This window comes from Diabrotica virgifera, chromosome 3 (genome assembly GCF_917563875.1).
Source record: "Diabrotica virgifera virgifera chromosome 3, PGI_DIABVI_V3a".
Classification (NCBI taxonomy): Eukaryota; Metazoa; Arthropoda; class Insecta; order Coleoptera; family Chrysomelidae; genus Diabrotica; species Diabrotica virgifera.
The window spans coordinates 206,121,907-206,138,419 of NC_065445.1; the positions used below are offsets into that span (position 1 = coordinate 206,121,907).

Below are 16,513 nucleotides of genomic sequence, written 5' to 3' on the forward strand. Positions count from 1 at the left end.
TTTTTGCATGAGAGTTTAATGAAAAGGTAAGAAATCAATTGGAAGTTCTGTCCGACAAAATACATGGGACGTTTTCGCAGTCTGACGTTCGAAATCTGTAACCTGTTCCACAATTAAAACTTCCCCCGTTCCAGTGTTCCCTTACATCAAAGTTTGTCCGACTAGACACCCTTAAGCTATTGACAAATTTTCAGCTTGCTATTATTAAACTTTTTTTGTACGCAGGATCCAGGCCTATATTATTGTATTTTTAAAATAATGTATTATAGTCCATTCTTTCACGGTTTTTGCTCTAGATTTTAAAGAACCGCTTGGATTGACATGAAATTTGGCATACGTATAGCTTAAATGTCAAAGAAAAAAAGTGATATTGTGCCGATGTGTGCTTTTGCCCTTGGGGTGACTTTCACCCCCTCTTGAGGGTGAAAAAATATATGTCCAAAATAAGTCCGGAAATGGGTAAAATGACTAATTTTAAGTAACTTTTGTTCTATAGAGCTTTTTCGCCAAGTCAACACTTTTCGAGTTATTTGCGAGTGAATATGTTAATTTTTCAACAAAATAACCACATTTTTAGACGGTTTTTCGCAAATAACTCAAAAAGTAAATATTTTTTCGAAAAAACGTTCTTAGCAGAAATATAGCTTATAAAAAGTAAAAAAAATGGTGTAACGCGTTAGGTCTCTGGATCTCGTAGAACCGGAGTTATAGCCAATGAAAAATAGATTCGTATTCACCAAATTTCAAATAGAATATTTCGATGTGCAATATCCACAAAATTGCACTTTTTGGGGAAAAACCATTATAACAGGTGTTTAAAAAAAGATTTATTTACGTTTTTACAAAAAGTTTCTAGCATTAAATTTAAGCAAGTTACGCTCAAAATAAAGTTGGTCCCTTTTGTTTTTGCAAAAAAAAAATCGGGAAGACCACCCCCTAATTAACAACTTAAATGAAATTAATCGTTGCCGCTCCACAAATTATTTTACTTCTGTTGTGTTTATATGATCTGTAAGTTTCATCGATTCAAAGTGCTTATTTTTGAAAAAAAATTGGTTTCAAATTAAAATTTTTAAAAATTTAAGTTTTGAAAAATATGTTTTTTTTTTCAAAATAACTTAAAAATTGTTACAGATACCAAAAATCTCGAAAAACAAATAAAGTCAGATTTGCTTTTCTGAATATCATGTATGTTTTTGTTTTCCTGTTAGACAAAAATTGATTAAGATTTGGAGTTTCTAAATTTGCATACATTCATGATCAGTGACTCGTTCAACCCATTTTAACTACAGCCCTTTCAATAATAAGGACCTTGAACCGATGAAACTTACAGATCATATAAACAATATATACACGAGTCAAGAAACTTGTGAAGTCGTAACGATTAAGTTCATTTAAGATACTAATTAGGGGGTGATTTTCTCGATTTTTTACCAAAACCAAAAGGGACTAACTTTATTTTGAGTGTAACTTGTTTAATTTTGATGCTAGAATTTTTTATTATAAAACAAAAATGAAGCTTTTTTTAAACACTTTAAATAAGTTGTAATGAGTTTTCCCCGAAATTTGCTTAATTTTTTTTTATCTCACGGTAAAGTATTCCATTCGGAATTTGACGAATATGAACCTATTTTTCATTAGCTATAACTCTGCTTCTACTAGGTGTAGAGACGTGATATATATACACCATTTTTTAAATTTTTTACAGGCTATATTTTTGCTAAAAATGTTTTTTCGACAAAATACTTACTATTTGAGTTATTTGCGAAAAATTGTCTAAAAGCGTGCTTATTTTGTTGAAAAAATGAACATATTCACTGCCAAATAACCCGAAAAGTATTGACTTGGTGAAAAAACTCTATAGAACAAAATTTACTTAAAATTAGCCAGTTTATCCATTTCCTAACTTTCTTTGGACGAATATTTTTTCACCCCCAAGATGGGGTGAAAACCACCCCAGGGCAAAAGCACATATCGGCACAATATCACTTTTTTCTTTGGCTTGTTAGCTATGTGTATGCCAAATTTCATGTCAATCCAAGCGGTTCTTTAAAATTTAGAGATTTTGCAATATTTTACCGTTAAACAACGGACTATTATCCGAATACCTATTTGGCAGTAGGTATTCGTAAATGATAGAATTAACACCAAATATAAAATAATAAGAGTTTAATAACTTTTTCAGTACGTACACAATAACAGTACAGAACACAATATATTATGATTTTTGAGACTCCTCTAGATGTTCGTAAGAAAATTAAAATTAAAATTTTATAACAAATTATTATCTCATTTGAAATAAATATTTCTTATTTACCAAAACTTCGGTTTTGTGCCCTTTTGGGCTTGCGCCCGCGTGCCTCGCTCGCCTTTCACGCCCGGTTACGGGGGTCTTGAACAAACATGAAGTAATGTAATTTTCCTTATGTAGTAGGGGCGGAAATTATGCTAAATTTGCAGTTTATTGAGCGTTATGGGCATTGGGTTGTGAAGAACAGGTCCTAAAACCAAAAAAAGTTAAGTTAAATTTTCCATAATGTGGGGGACTTTCCATTTTTTAATTTATTTTCTGTTTCCAACAATCATTTTCTCTATCCACAGTTCCATAATTCAATCATCAATCCATAATTCGAAGAAATGTCTCGAATAAAAGTTACTTATTTTTGCGTAAGGAATCCAAATCTTTAATAAAAAATAAGGGTTCCTATTTAAGATTTTAAAGTAACCCCCCATCCCACCTCTCTGGGGGGTCGCGTTTGTTATCATTCGATAGATTTTTGAAAAATATTGAACACGTATTTTTTAGTTTTTCGATCTGACGTTTATTTCGCGAAATACTTGCTTTTTATTTGTGAAATTTTGTGACTCACCCCTTTCCTAACGCCCCGCTCAAATCGTCAGATTTTTTAAATAAACACTGTTTTGCATGTACTTAATTTATACCTTATTTTAATATGACGATTTCGAGTTTTTCAGAGAATAGATTTTTTTTCTCGGACATCCGTTAACGTACTTCCCTATATTAAAAGCCAATACAGTCAAACTCGCTTATTAGAATACCTCTTAAAGGAATATCCAGGTTTAAGGAATAAAAATTTGAGGTCCCGAAACGTTTCTATTAGCGACCAATGATCGGTTATTAGAATATACCGGTTATAGGAATAGTTTTGTTTGGCATGAAGGCTATTCCAATAAGCGGGTTCGACTGTATATTATAATGGTCATGGTTCATTTGCAGGGTACCAGGTTTCTCCCCATGTGATAATCTGACGTGTTCGAGTAACTGCAAAAATCCCCGCTTGGGCTCACCTTCCATTATCTATTTATCTACTAAAAACTATTTTGTTGTTTTGACATTTCATTAAACTTGTAATTAATGTATGACTAATATTATTTCTATACTATATGAAGAAAAGTTCCATGAGTTGCTAGGCATACCTGATAATTTTTAAAAAGGCTGGATGGAAATATATTTAAAAAACTCTAACATGAAATAAAACCACTTCTATGTAATTGGTATATTTATTAAAATCTAAAAAAGCCCAATGGATTGAATAAAATGTGTCCAATTCAGAACGTTTTCAGACCTATCGTTCCATCATCAGTGAATGTGCATACTTGCTAAATAGCCCCAGAACCAAACAATGGTTGATTTACTTACATTATTTAAAAATAATATTAAACAGGCTAAACGCCGATGTTACAGGATATAACCTACGGGAACATGGTGAAACCCTACCCAAAACTCAATCAACCATCTTAGGCCAACCTTGACTATAAATACACTTTATAGTCATAATGACACTTTATAGTCAAGGTTGGCCTAAGATGGTTGATTGAGTTTTTGGTAGGGTTTCACCATGTTCACGTAGGTTATATCCTGTAACATCGGCGTTTAGCCGGTTTAATATTATTTTTAAATAATGTAAGTAAATCGAATTATAAATTCAACCATTATTTGGTTCTGGGGCTATTTAGCAAGTATGCACATTCACTGATGACGGATCGATAGGTCTGAAAACGTTCTGAATTGGACACATTTTACTCAATCCATTGGGATTTTTTAAATTTTAATAAATATACCAATTACATAGAAGTGGTTTTACTTCATGTTAAAGTTTTTTAACTATATGGTATACAGCCAATCTAGGGAACCTCCCTTTTAGTGGAAATATATTTCTTCTAAATACAGATAACACAGGCAGTGCCGTGCTGTCCACGCAAGCGCCAGCAATTAAGGGGCGCCACTAGAGTGCGCCACAAAAACTTTATGAGATGATTTTTAAAACATTGCGTATTCTTTGGCGCCATTAAATTTTTGCACACAGGCGCTACCACGTGCTGGCACGGCACTGAACGCAGGACCAAAGTTACTTGCACTTAATTATCATTTTTTCTCGTTTCAAGCTAATGCGGATTCGTATATATAGGCCAGGGTAATAAGACAAAAATATACCCTGTTCGTGACACTTCAGCAGCCAGGGTTCTGAAGCGTTTTTTCGACAAGTAATACTTATAGGAACAAATTGTAACTATTTCCTGCGTAGGATCTGGCGACCATTTTTATTTATAAACAATTAACTGTCAAAAACTGGCATTTTTCCTTTTTTTTTTCAAATCAATGGAAAACAGTGAAACATGATTTTTTTAGTACAAATATCTTTGAGATTATGGAAAAAGCTTTAAAATGACATATTACAAAGTTTGATATCCTCATTTATTGTTAATATAATTGCGAAAAAATTCGTAATTGCAAAAAAAATATTTTCGCAATAACTGTTGTAAAAATTATTGTACAGGTTTGAAATTTTTGTCAAATGAGGGCTCTTTGCTGCTTAATATGTGATAAAAATTTCAAAGCGATTAATTTAATTGTTTAAATTTTATTCGAATTGTTTATCTCAGAGAGCATTTTTTTTGCAATAACATAAGTAATAAAAAAGTGACGTTAGAACCATTCCACAGGTGTCAAATGGAAGAGCATGAGTTATTTTTTCAACTTGGTTTAAAAAAAGCGAATAAAAAATGCATTTATTAGTAATAAATAATTATGCAAAAGTATCGTAAATCTTTCCTTATAAACTTTTTGAATAACTTTTTCCAAAAAAATTAACTTTTTTACCCTGTTTTAAGTGCACAACTACCAAGTAATGTTATTTATATCATAATTGATACAAAATTGTAATAAAATTGTAATAAATATATATAATTTCTTATATAACAAAGTAAAAAGTTTATAAGGAAAGATTTACGATACTTTTGCATAATTATTTATTACTAATAAATGCATTTTTTATTCGCTTTTTTTAAACCAAGTTGAAAACATAGCTCATGCTCTTTCATTTGACATCTGTGGAATGGTTCTAACGTCATTTTTTCTGACTTATGTTATTGCATTGCAAAAAAATGCTCTCTGGGATAAACAATTTGAATATAATTTAAACAATTAAATAAATCGATTTGAAATTTTTATCACGTATTAAGTACCAAAGAACCCTTATATGACAAAAATTTCAAAGCCGTACACTAATTTTTACATTAGATATTGCGAAATTAATTTTTTTTACAATTCCGACCTTTTTTCGCAATTATTTTAACAATAAATACAGTAGGAAAAATGAAAGAATACCCATGAACGAACATTTAAAACACGCTGTATTTTCCTGTCACCGTGTCATACAAAAAATTGGTCAGTGCAAGTACATGTAATAATTATTATTACATGTACTTGCGCTGGGCAATTTTCTTTGCAACACGGTGACAGGAAAATACAGCGTGTTTTATATGTCCGTTCATGGGTATTCTTTCATTTTTCCGACTGTAAGTATATCAAACTTTGTAATACGTCATTTTAAAGCTTTTTCCATAATCTCAAAGATATTTGTACTAAAAAAACCAAGAGATCACTGTTTTCCACTGATTTAAAAAAAATGGAAAAATGCCATTTTTTGACACTTATTTGTTTATAAATAAAAATGGCGGCCAGATCCTACGCAGGAAATAGTTACAATTTGCACTTATAGTTATTACCTGTCGAAAAAACGCTTGAGTGTCATGGCAAAAACCTTATAACCCTGGACTAATAGTGTATAGTGTATTGTCCTACAGTGTTTACAGCTTTATTCCGTATTGTATTTACGTAAATTTTCAAAGTGATGTTGAAGTAATCTTCTTTATGAGGAGATGTTAAATATTGTTCACTACATAAAACATCCTTAATATCTGCAATTTGCCATTTTCCCGACATTTGTTGCGGTTGTTCAGTCAACAGCCAAGAAAATCCTACTGCTGCATCAAGAAGGCTTAACTTCTAATCAAAATTTTTAATTTCCTTGTTATATGTTTCCTTGTATTTGCATATTTATTGTAAGTTAGTCTAAATTATTGAATTTTGTTTAACTACTGGTTTAATAGGAAGTATAGTTTAAAATGCGATTTAATTTTAAACCATTTTAAAATAGTAAATGTATAAAAAAAACGGTGTACTGTCAAGCAAACCCGCCGTTAATAATTATGTGAATGTATATGAAATGTCCAATATTGAGTTGAAGATTTCGATGTAGTACCTGTATACGAGTTGGGTATATATGAAATGTCTTTCGATAAGTTGGGATTCGATGAGTTGCACCGCAACCCATTTAAAAGTATGAGAACTGTGTTAACCAAATGTACACCCAGCTTGAAACATTATTACTTCATGTGACCACATAATATGGTACTCTCAGTTTATGGTAAAATCAACTGTGTACCAGAAGTGGAACACGCACTAGCCACAGGGCCGTAACTACGAGGTTGGGGGCCTCGGGGCAAATCTGATCTGGGGGTCCCCTACCGGGAGGTCTGGGGAATTTACCCAAAGCGCAAGGGGGGTCCGGAAAAATGTTTGACATCTAACCCCTTGAAAGCGCATTTTCCCTCCTATGTGAACACCACACTCTATTCTTTCTTTTTTTTTCAGCATGTCCTGCAATAACTATAAAATTAACAGCGCTAATGATTACAGCTTCATCTGTATCTAACATTGCGGACGGATTATCAACGAATGCGTTCGTTCGTTACAATGTAAATGGTCTTACTTTGTATCGAACGAATAACCAAGCGAACACCTACGAATTCGTTCCTTCGTTCTTGTTCACTTTTATTTAAAAGCAACTTAAGGTGCCTTAAGCTACTGCAGTGTGAGCCAAACACACTCAGTGAAGCTGGTCACTGGAAGTGGGACTGATCCTAATGTGCTCATTTTATCTTATGTAGGTATATTCACCTTTATTTTCAATATGGTTTCTTTGACGTGCCAAGATGTGGTCTGGGGGTAAATTGATTAAGACAAAGTAGCTGGGACCTGGGGTCCCAGTCACAATTTCCCAAATTTCCCAAATTTAATCAGTCACAATTTTTTATATGTTTACGAAAGGTCTCGGGGGCCCCAGCTTAGCCCGGCCCCCCCTCCTCCAATGGCATTTTAAGTTTTATTACGCCGAAATAACTAATTTTTTGAGTAATAATTTAAATTTTTATGTTAACGTCTCAGGGGCCCCAGCTCAGCTCAGGCCTCAGGGGCCCTGTGCTGTTCCAATTGCATTTTAGTCTAAAACACTAATTTCCCAAGTGAAAAATTAAAACTATATTGCGGTCTTTTCTAAATTGGTCCTTTTAAAATATTTTCTTGGGATTGGATTTTTAAATACATGTTTTTATTTTCCTCATTAAAATCTATGCGGTTGCCCCAATAGTAGTTACGGCCCTGACTAGCCACCGTGTTAATGTTCCCGACCTATTTGAGATGGAAGATAAGTAAATTATTATTACTGAAGCTCTCACATAACGACATAACTTTACTACCACCTCTCGACCTCTCACCTCTCACATCAACCTCAAAACAAATCCGCGCTGATCTATGGTTAAAGGTCGACCTCAAACGTCGACGGCGACTTTAGTATAAATTCTTCTTCTTCTTCTTGCAGTACCGTCTCCTATCGGAGGTTGGCTACCATCACAGCAATCTTAACTTTGTTGACTGCAGCTCTGGACAACTGTATTGAACTGCACCCATACCACTCCCTTAAATTTCGCAACCAGGAAATCCTCCTACGTCCCACATTTATATTTCCCGATATTTTGCCTTGGATTTTGAGTCTTAACAGAGAGTACTTTTCTCCTCTCATTATGTGGCCTAGATACTCCAGTTTTTTCGCTTTTATGGTTTTTATGACTTCGCATTCCTTCCCCATCTTCAGCAAAATATCTTGATTTGTTACTCTTTCTGTGCATGGTATTTTCCACATTCTCCTGTAACACCACATCTCGAATGCCTCAATTGGTTTTTTTTGTTTATCTTTTTAAGTGTCCAAGCTTCCATGCCGTACAGCAGAACGGAGAAAACATAGCATCTTAACATTCTTGTCCTTAAGTTTATATTTATGTCCCGGCTGCATAGGAACTTTTTCATTTTGACAAACGATTGTCTCGCTATCTCAATTCGCCTCTTGATTTCTCTTGTCTGGTCATTAGTAAGAGTGAAGCAAACCCCTAAATATTTTTAGGACGTAACTCTTTCAACTGGCTGATTATTTATGGTTAAATTCACATTGGTGTGTAGCTTCTTTGTTACAATCATGAATTTAGTCTTTTTGATGTTCAGTTTTAGACCATACTTATTGGTCTGAGTGTTTATGTTTTCCATCAAATACTGTAAATTTGCTAGGTTATCTGTTACTATTAGCGTGTCATCAACGTATCGTATATTGTTAATTAACTCTCCGTTAATGTTCATACCAATGTTTTGCTCTAGGAGCGCTTCCTGACATATTGTTTCGCTATATATATTGAATAGTAGTGAAGAAATCACACAACCCTGACGCACACCTCGACGAATCTCAATTTCTTCGGTTAACTCATTATCAACCTTGATTTTTGCTGTTTGTCCCCAGTACAACCTGGATGTGATGTTAATGTCGCTACTGTCGATGTTTTTGCTTCTTAGGATCTTATACAGCTTTTGGTTGGTGTCTGACTTTGTCGAAGGCCTTCTCAAAATCTATGAAACCTACGTATATGTCTTGGTTTACATCCAAACATCTTTGCATTAACACACTCAGACCAAACAAAGCTTCCCGTGTTCCCAGTCCACTTCCGAATCCAAACTGTGTGGCGCTTATGTCCTCTTCTAATTTATTAAATATTCTTTTGTGAATTATTTTTAAAAATACTTTTAGTGTGTGGCTCATCAATGCTATAGTTCTGTGGTCTGAACACTCCCTGGCGTTATTCGTCTTCGGAATTGTGACAAAAGTAGAGGAGAGCCATTTCTTTGGTATGATGCCTGTTCTATTAAATTGTGTTAAAGAGGTTCACCATTATTTTAAGTGTGTCGTCGTCTATAAGTTTCAACAATTCTACAGGAATTTCATCTGGTTTTGCAGCTTTACCCCCTTTTGTGTTCCTTATAGCATATTTTATCTTGCTTTTTAGGATTTCAGGCCCTGTTTTGTCGTCTGTAGGTTCTGCCACTGCTATTTCTGGTCTTTCGTCTGCAAAAAGTTCTTCAATGTATTCTGTCCATCTTGCCAGTTTATCATTTAAATCTGTAATTATTTTACCTTTTTTGTCCTTTACGATGGATGCTTGTTTCACTTTTTTACCAGTTATTTCCTTGATATTTTTATGCATGTTAAAGCTATCGTACTTTCTTTCATATTCTTCTATTTCCTTGCAGTTTTCCAGAACCCACTTCTCTTTGGCTTCTCTAATTTTTCTTTTAATCTCACGGTTCACTTCTTTGTATTTTGTCTTGTTGGTTTTATTTCTTCCCCTTTCCTCCATGAGGTACAAAATTTCGTTTGTCATCCATTCTTTTTTCTTAATTTTGCTTGGAGCTAAGGAGCCTTCACCAGCTGTCATAAGGCTTCTATCTCCATCCATTTGTCCTCTACATTACCTGTGTTCCTATTTCTTGCAGCGAGGTTTCTAAGATTGTTGTTTACCTGTTCTCTTGTCCTTTCCAGTATAGTTGCGTCTTTCAGTTGCTTAACGTCTATCTTTTCTTTAGCTGCATTTTTCTGTACTTTCTTGAATCTTATATTTACTACAGTCACCACCAGTGGCTACAGATTATAGACTATAAAAAATATGGGCATAAGTGTTTTTGTTTGCATGTATTTTTCTATCGTTTATAATATATTTTTATGTGTTACGTCGGGCCTATCTTGTTTGTTTATTAAAATCGAATGCATTTTGTAACAATATTTACAAAATCCTAAAAATAATAATAATTAAAATGTATTACTGGTTCTTACAATTTCAGAATACATGGATATGCTGACGGAATTACATGACATATACGGACCGGTAATGAGACTTCACGACGGACCTATTAGTACCATTTTTGTAGTTAAAGATGTTAAATTGATCGAACACATATTAGGTTCAACAAAGCAAATAAACAAAGGGAAGCAATATCAGTACTTGCATAAATGGTTATCAACGGGATTATTAACAAGTACAGGTAAAAGTATAAGGGCCGGTTGTTCGAACGCTAATCAAGAAGTTGATTATAATCAATCATTTATTGTAATCAATTTTCTTGATGGGAATCAAATCGCGACATGAAAAATACATGTAAAACACTAATCAGTTATTGATTGTAGGTAAAACAGTAATTAAAATATAGCCGCAGCTCTTAAAATATTAAAAATTGCTTATTATTTTTATTGATTTGTAAGTAAAAACAAGAAATTAACATTAGAAAGAGTTTAATTATGTTTTATTTTAAATTAAAACCAAAATAATAAAATAAATCAGTCAACATAACCTCAAAATGCGACATCTGTCAGAAGTACGCTTAATCAAATATAATTGTAATTAAATATTTGATAATGATCAGTTTTGATTAGCGTTCGAACAACCGGCCCTTAATATATTAAAATTACTTTTTGTGATAAACTTCTTATGTCTTATTAATCAGTGGAGTGATAAACATGTATCTACACAGCGGAAAAACCTAGGGATATTTTTAGAAACAGAAGTACCTAATTTCTCCTTTAATTGTTTTGGTTAAATAATAATCGATTTATAGTCATTGGTCGTATTTAATATAGGTACAACAGAATTTCTTGAAATGTCAAAAATAGCCAGAATGCCTTTAAGTACTAATCTTGCAGCGCAATTGCCTCTGGAAATGGATTGGCATTTCAATGGCCTTCGACTGTAGATATTAGCTTCATGGAGACGAATTATTAAGAGGTGCACTAGCTGCAACCCGCTAATTAATTCAGGTGCTGTAGTTGTTGGTTGTCTTCTAGCGGTTAACACTAAAAATCATCGATCTTGAACTGCACTTGTACCGCATGTTTGTAAAATCTAGCATTACAATGCTCTTGCAGAAGACCTGCATGCAGGCAAGTTTTCATACAGCTCAAAAGATATATAAACAACTTGTTTCGGGTCGGGTTTCTCGTTCCTAGCCAAAGGGCCAGATTGGCCCCTAAAAAAAGCGCCAACCTAATCTCTAAACAAAGGCGCTAGACCCCCTTCTTTACATCATACTTTTTTCAAATCCTAGCGCATGTAAAGTAAATAAGTACATATTAAAAAAAAAGACTAAGTTTTCACTCTAATGGCATATAAAACAACATAATGCTATTCTACACCCCACCAGAATGAAAACAATGGGAACCTTCTCTGGTTACACCTCCGAGGCTTCTACAATTTGCAAGCCATACGGATGCTGAGACTAAGGAAGATGAGGGAATTCTACAATTTACAATTCACGTCCCATCTGCTGAGCGCGGTAAAGTTCCAACGAGAATGGTTCCCTTGATACTCCACACAGAGTAAATGTAAATAAAAAATGAATAACCATTTTCAATTTCGTTGCAAAACGAAAACACAGCCGAACCATATTCTAGTCCAATCAGAGAGTGCTGCAAGCACCCCTACCGGTTTCGAAACTTATTAGTCTCTCATCAGGAGGCACATATGCTGCTCTCCCTGATCCAACCAAAACAAACCCCAGCGTGCAGTCCCGGATTGCAACGAACGAAATGGCAACTCGTTGGAACTTTACCGCGCTGAGCAGATGGGACGTGAATTGTAAATTGTAGAATTCCCTCATCTTCCTTAGTCTCAGCATCCGTATGGCTTGCAAATTGTAGAAGCCTCGGAGGTGTAACCAGAGAAGGTTCCAATTGTTTTCATTCTGGTGGGGTGTAGAATAGCATTATGTTGTTTTATATGCCATTAGAGTGAAAACTTAGTCTTTTGCTAGCAGTTGCCGCTAGGGCATCTATGCCATTTCGTTCGTTGCAATCCGGGACTGCACGCTGTGGTTTGTTTTGGTTGGATCAGGGAGAGCAGCATATGTGCCTCCTGATGAGAGACTAATAAGTTTCGAAACCGGTAGGGGTGCTTGCAGCACTCTCTGATTGGACTAGAATATGGTTCGGCTGTGTTTTCGTTTTGCAACGAAATTGAAAATGGTTATTAATTTTTGAAGTACATATTACTTGTGATTTTTTTAAATTAAATTTTAATTTAAATACATAAAGTAATTTCCTATTTTTGTTGGGAATAGTAAATTGTCCTTCACATAACATTTCGAACATTTGTACTTATGGTAGTGGTCTTTTCGGGCCGCTGATCACAGTTTTAAGAAGCAGAAGAAGAAAAAGAAGATTATTAAGCTTCTTGACAAGTGACGTCCGCGCATCACTGTTTTTTTTTCTGTGCGTGTACTGATCACAAGTGCTTTCCAAATAGTTTTATAAAAATTATTAGACAGTGTTTAAAATACCACAAAAGTCATCAGAGAATAATTGTGTATCCCGAAAGAGGCGGAAATATGAAAATTTGCAACAGAAACTGGTAGAGTTAAGGTATTTATATGATATTTTTGGGTTTTATGCCAAAAGACCAAGTTATTTATAAGATATTTTTGAATCATTTTATGTTAGATAAATTAAATTATGTGTGAATAGATCGAACTATAAATATTTAATATTTACGAAATGACAATTTTAACCAAATTCAAACTTGGGGTCCTTTTTTGTTGTTATCAATATATTTTCTCTGTTGTCATAGTTACTATATCTCGCCTTCTTCCCTATTCGAAATACTCAAAACGTCAATAGTATTTGTCAAAACACACAGAGATGTAACAGGCGCTATGTTGCCACACTGCACTGGTTTTCCTATTAATGTTTATTTTGTAGCAAAATGTCCGACAGACATGATATTATGCAAAAATTTATATTGTTTGTGTCAATAAGGATACCTTAAGGTAGCCCAAAGTAATACAGACTACATTATTAGGGGTTTAAAAATAAAATTATAGCCCAAAGGTTTAAAATAGAACAAAATAAAGGGTTTACCAATAAAATTAGAGCAGGGGTGCTTTTAAGCAGCCCAAAAAATCTTTATGATTATTTGACCTGCCTCTATTTTTCAGAGGTACTCTACAGTAGTCCAGAAGTTTAGAACAGAACAAAATATATTAGTTTAACTGCTTTTGTAAATTTTACTTCGACTTCACGTTACAAGCAAGTTTACTTGCACTAAATTATTTGTTTGGTTTTGTGTTCAAACAATAAAACTAGAGCAGAGGTATTTTTTAGTAGCCTAGACAATCTTTATGATCATTTTATCTGCTTCTATTTCTCAGAGGTATTTTTACAGTAGCCCAGCAGTTTGGAATACAATAGAATTATATTTATTTCACTACTTTTGTAAATTCTACTTCGATTTAAGATTACAAGCAAGTTCAATTACACCAAGCTTTTTGTTTGGTTTGTCTTCAAACAATAAAATTACAGCAGAGGGTACTTTTTAGCAGCCCAGACAATCTTTATGATTATTTTATCTGCTTCTATTTCTCCGAGGTACTTTAATGTAGCCCAGAAGTTTAGAATACAATAAAATGTATTTATTCAACTACTTTGTGCACATTTTGCCTAGATTTCATATTACGAGGGTAGTAAGTTTACTGCTTACATTAAATGTTTGTTTGGTTTGTCCTCAAACAATAAAACTAGAAGAGGGTACTTTTTTTTAGTAGCCCAGAAAATCTTTATTTTGAGCTACTCCTATTTCGCAGAGTTACTTATAGTAGCCCAGAAGTTTAGAATAGAATAAAATATATTTAACTATTTTTTGCACATTCTGCATTGATTTTTATCGTCTACCTTAATATTACAAAGTTAGTAAGTGTACTTACAATAATTTTTTGTTTGGTTTTGTCAAAAATATTAACCAAAGATACAAAATCAGCTTTATTAAGTCATCTCAAAGTCATTACGAAGCCACAAAAGACCACTCTTTATCCAAAGACTATACCACAAAGCCAAGCTGCTGTTTCCACTCAGCATCCATCAAGAGTTCTTTCAGAATCTAGCAACTTTAATCAGCAGCGTTTAAACTTCAATCCAACCTTGAGCAGACCAAGAATTGGACAAAGTCAGTACTCAAATCACCCTCTACTAGCATCGAGATGCAAACAATCGAACAGACAGCAGTACCAAAAGCAAATGAGAACAACCAGGATGTCATACTAAATGTCAATAAAAATTAATAGGGTAATATGGCTAACTGTATTAAAATATGGAAAGGGATTACTTCAGATAAGAAATTTTTAAGTTTGGTCTAAGGTTTTAATATTTTATTTAAAACAACGCCCTCTGAAGAGAGAGCACCAAAAGTTCTCATAGACCCAAACTGGTCGTATGACAAAAAAAAAATTACTTTAAAAGTAATTAAAAATTACTATTTCTCCTTCTTCACATACAAAAGGACAATTTATTTTTCGTAGTTTTTTGTGCCTAAAAAGACGGAAATCAGAGATTTTGTTTTGAATTTAAAACAATTGAATTGCTTTATAGAAGCCACATATTTTAAGCTGGAAGACTATAATAGGTCAGTCCTCAAGCTCATTTTCAATGGTTATGGCAAAAATAGATTTAAAAGTTGTCTAATTTGCTATTCCTGTTCATTAAAATTCTAAAAAATATTTAAAATTTAAGTACAGAACTTTTTTATATTAATTAAACTGTTTACCGTTTGGTTTGAATAATATCTCGGCTTTTATATTTACAAAAACTTTAAAACCAGCCCTACATAATCTAATAACAGGAGGCTTTACTTTTGTCAATTTTTTAGAGGACCATTTACCAATTTCAAAATCATATTTAAAATGTAAAGAAAATATTGTTTAAACATTTTCTATGTTTTTTCTGCTTGGGATTTACTATAAATAAAAAAAAAGGAAAAGTATACTTTCACCCCCACAAAATATAACTTTTCTTGGTTTTACGTTTGATTCGAACCTGATATATTTTGCACATGCTGACAAAAAAAAAATCTAATAGTATTCAGAACATCAAAAATAAAAGTACATGTAAAATAAGATCATTTGCAGCCTTAATCGGTCAGTTTGTAACAGTTCGTCCATTTATGGAAGTTAAATATGGAAAATTATACTAAAAAAAAAACAATATATAAATAAATACAAAAGAAAAGTAGCCTCTTTCTTAAACTAATAGTTATAACACTAAAATGACCATACCTAAATACTTAAAAATGATTACAATTGGTGGTTAAATAACATACCAATTAGTGAGCAAAATATAAAATAATCCAATAATGTACTTGAAATATTTTGCGATGCATATATCTTTTAGCATGGCGGGTACGCTGCATTGATAAAAAAACTCATGGTTTTTGGAGTCATGAACAACAACTACATATAAATGTACTTCAGTTACTAACAGCATATAGTGGCTTGAAATCCTTTTTCAACGAATATAGGAATTGTAACATTTTGCTAGGAATAAATAACGCAACAGCTGTGTCTTGCATTAACAAGATGGGTAGTGTACAGTACTCAACATTTGCAGATAAGTTTAATAATTCTGTGAAAATAGGAATTTAAAAATTATTTTTGCATCTGTAACAGTAAAAAAAATGCTTTTGCCTAACTCGGAATCAAGATCTTTAAAAATAGAAACAGAGTAGGTATTCTTTAAGTGATAATTGTGTTACTATAATTTTTGAGCAGCTTCTTATTCCAGAAATCGATATGTTTGCCACATATTCTAAAAAAAAAAAAATGTGCAAGGTATGTAATTTTGAACCCTGACCCCGGATCAGAGAAAGCCAATGCCTTAACTCTAGATTGGCATGGATTTAAATTTTATGTTTTTCAGCCTTGGTACACAACCTTTGACCACCATACCTTACACAACCAAAAAGATAATTATGGACCTGATAAAAATTTAATCTAGAATTTTTTTTGGGGTTGTATATCCAGGACATCCTTTGGGTTTCCATATTCTTGTCAGGCAAGCTTTTTAAGAAAAGGCATTCCTGAGGATTCCATCCCATCTATTACAAAAAATCACTAAATCTGTATGATACAGTTTTCAAGAGATGGTGACGATTTAGTATAAAATAATAACCATTTTGCTTATGAATTATCAAATTTTAATTTTATTAAATCTATCGTAGAACCGGATTATAATTATAG

At 33.2% G+C, this 16,513-nt stretch overlaps 1 protein-coding gene across 2 annotated transcripts in view; it reads left to right on the forward strand.

The window, feature by feature from the left end:
- The window catches only part of LOC126881508 (cytochrome P450 4d2-like), a 142,095-nt gene that overhangs the window by 18,324 nt on the left and 107,258 nt on the right, over positions 1-16,513 (forward strand). For both annotated transcript variants that reach the window (XM_050645801.1, XM_050645802.1), the window contains exon 2: positions 10,304-10,504. In XM_050645801.1, the coding sequence (XP_050501758.1) occupies positions 10,304-10,504 (201 nt within the window). The remainder of the gene's footprint in view (positions 1-10,303; positions 10,505-16,513) is intronic.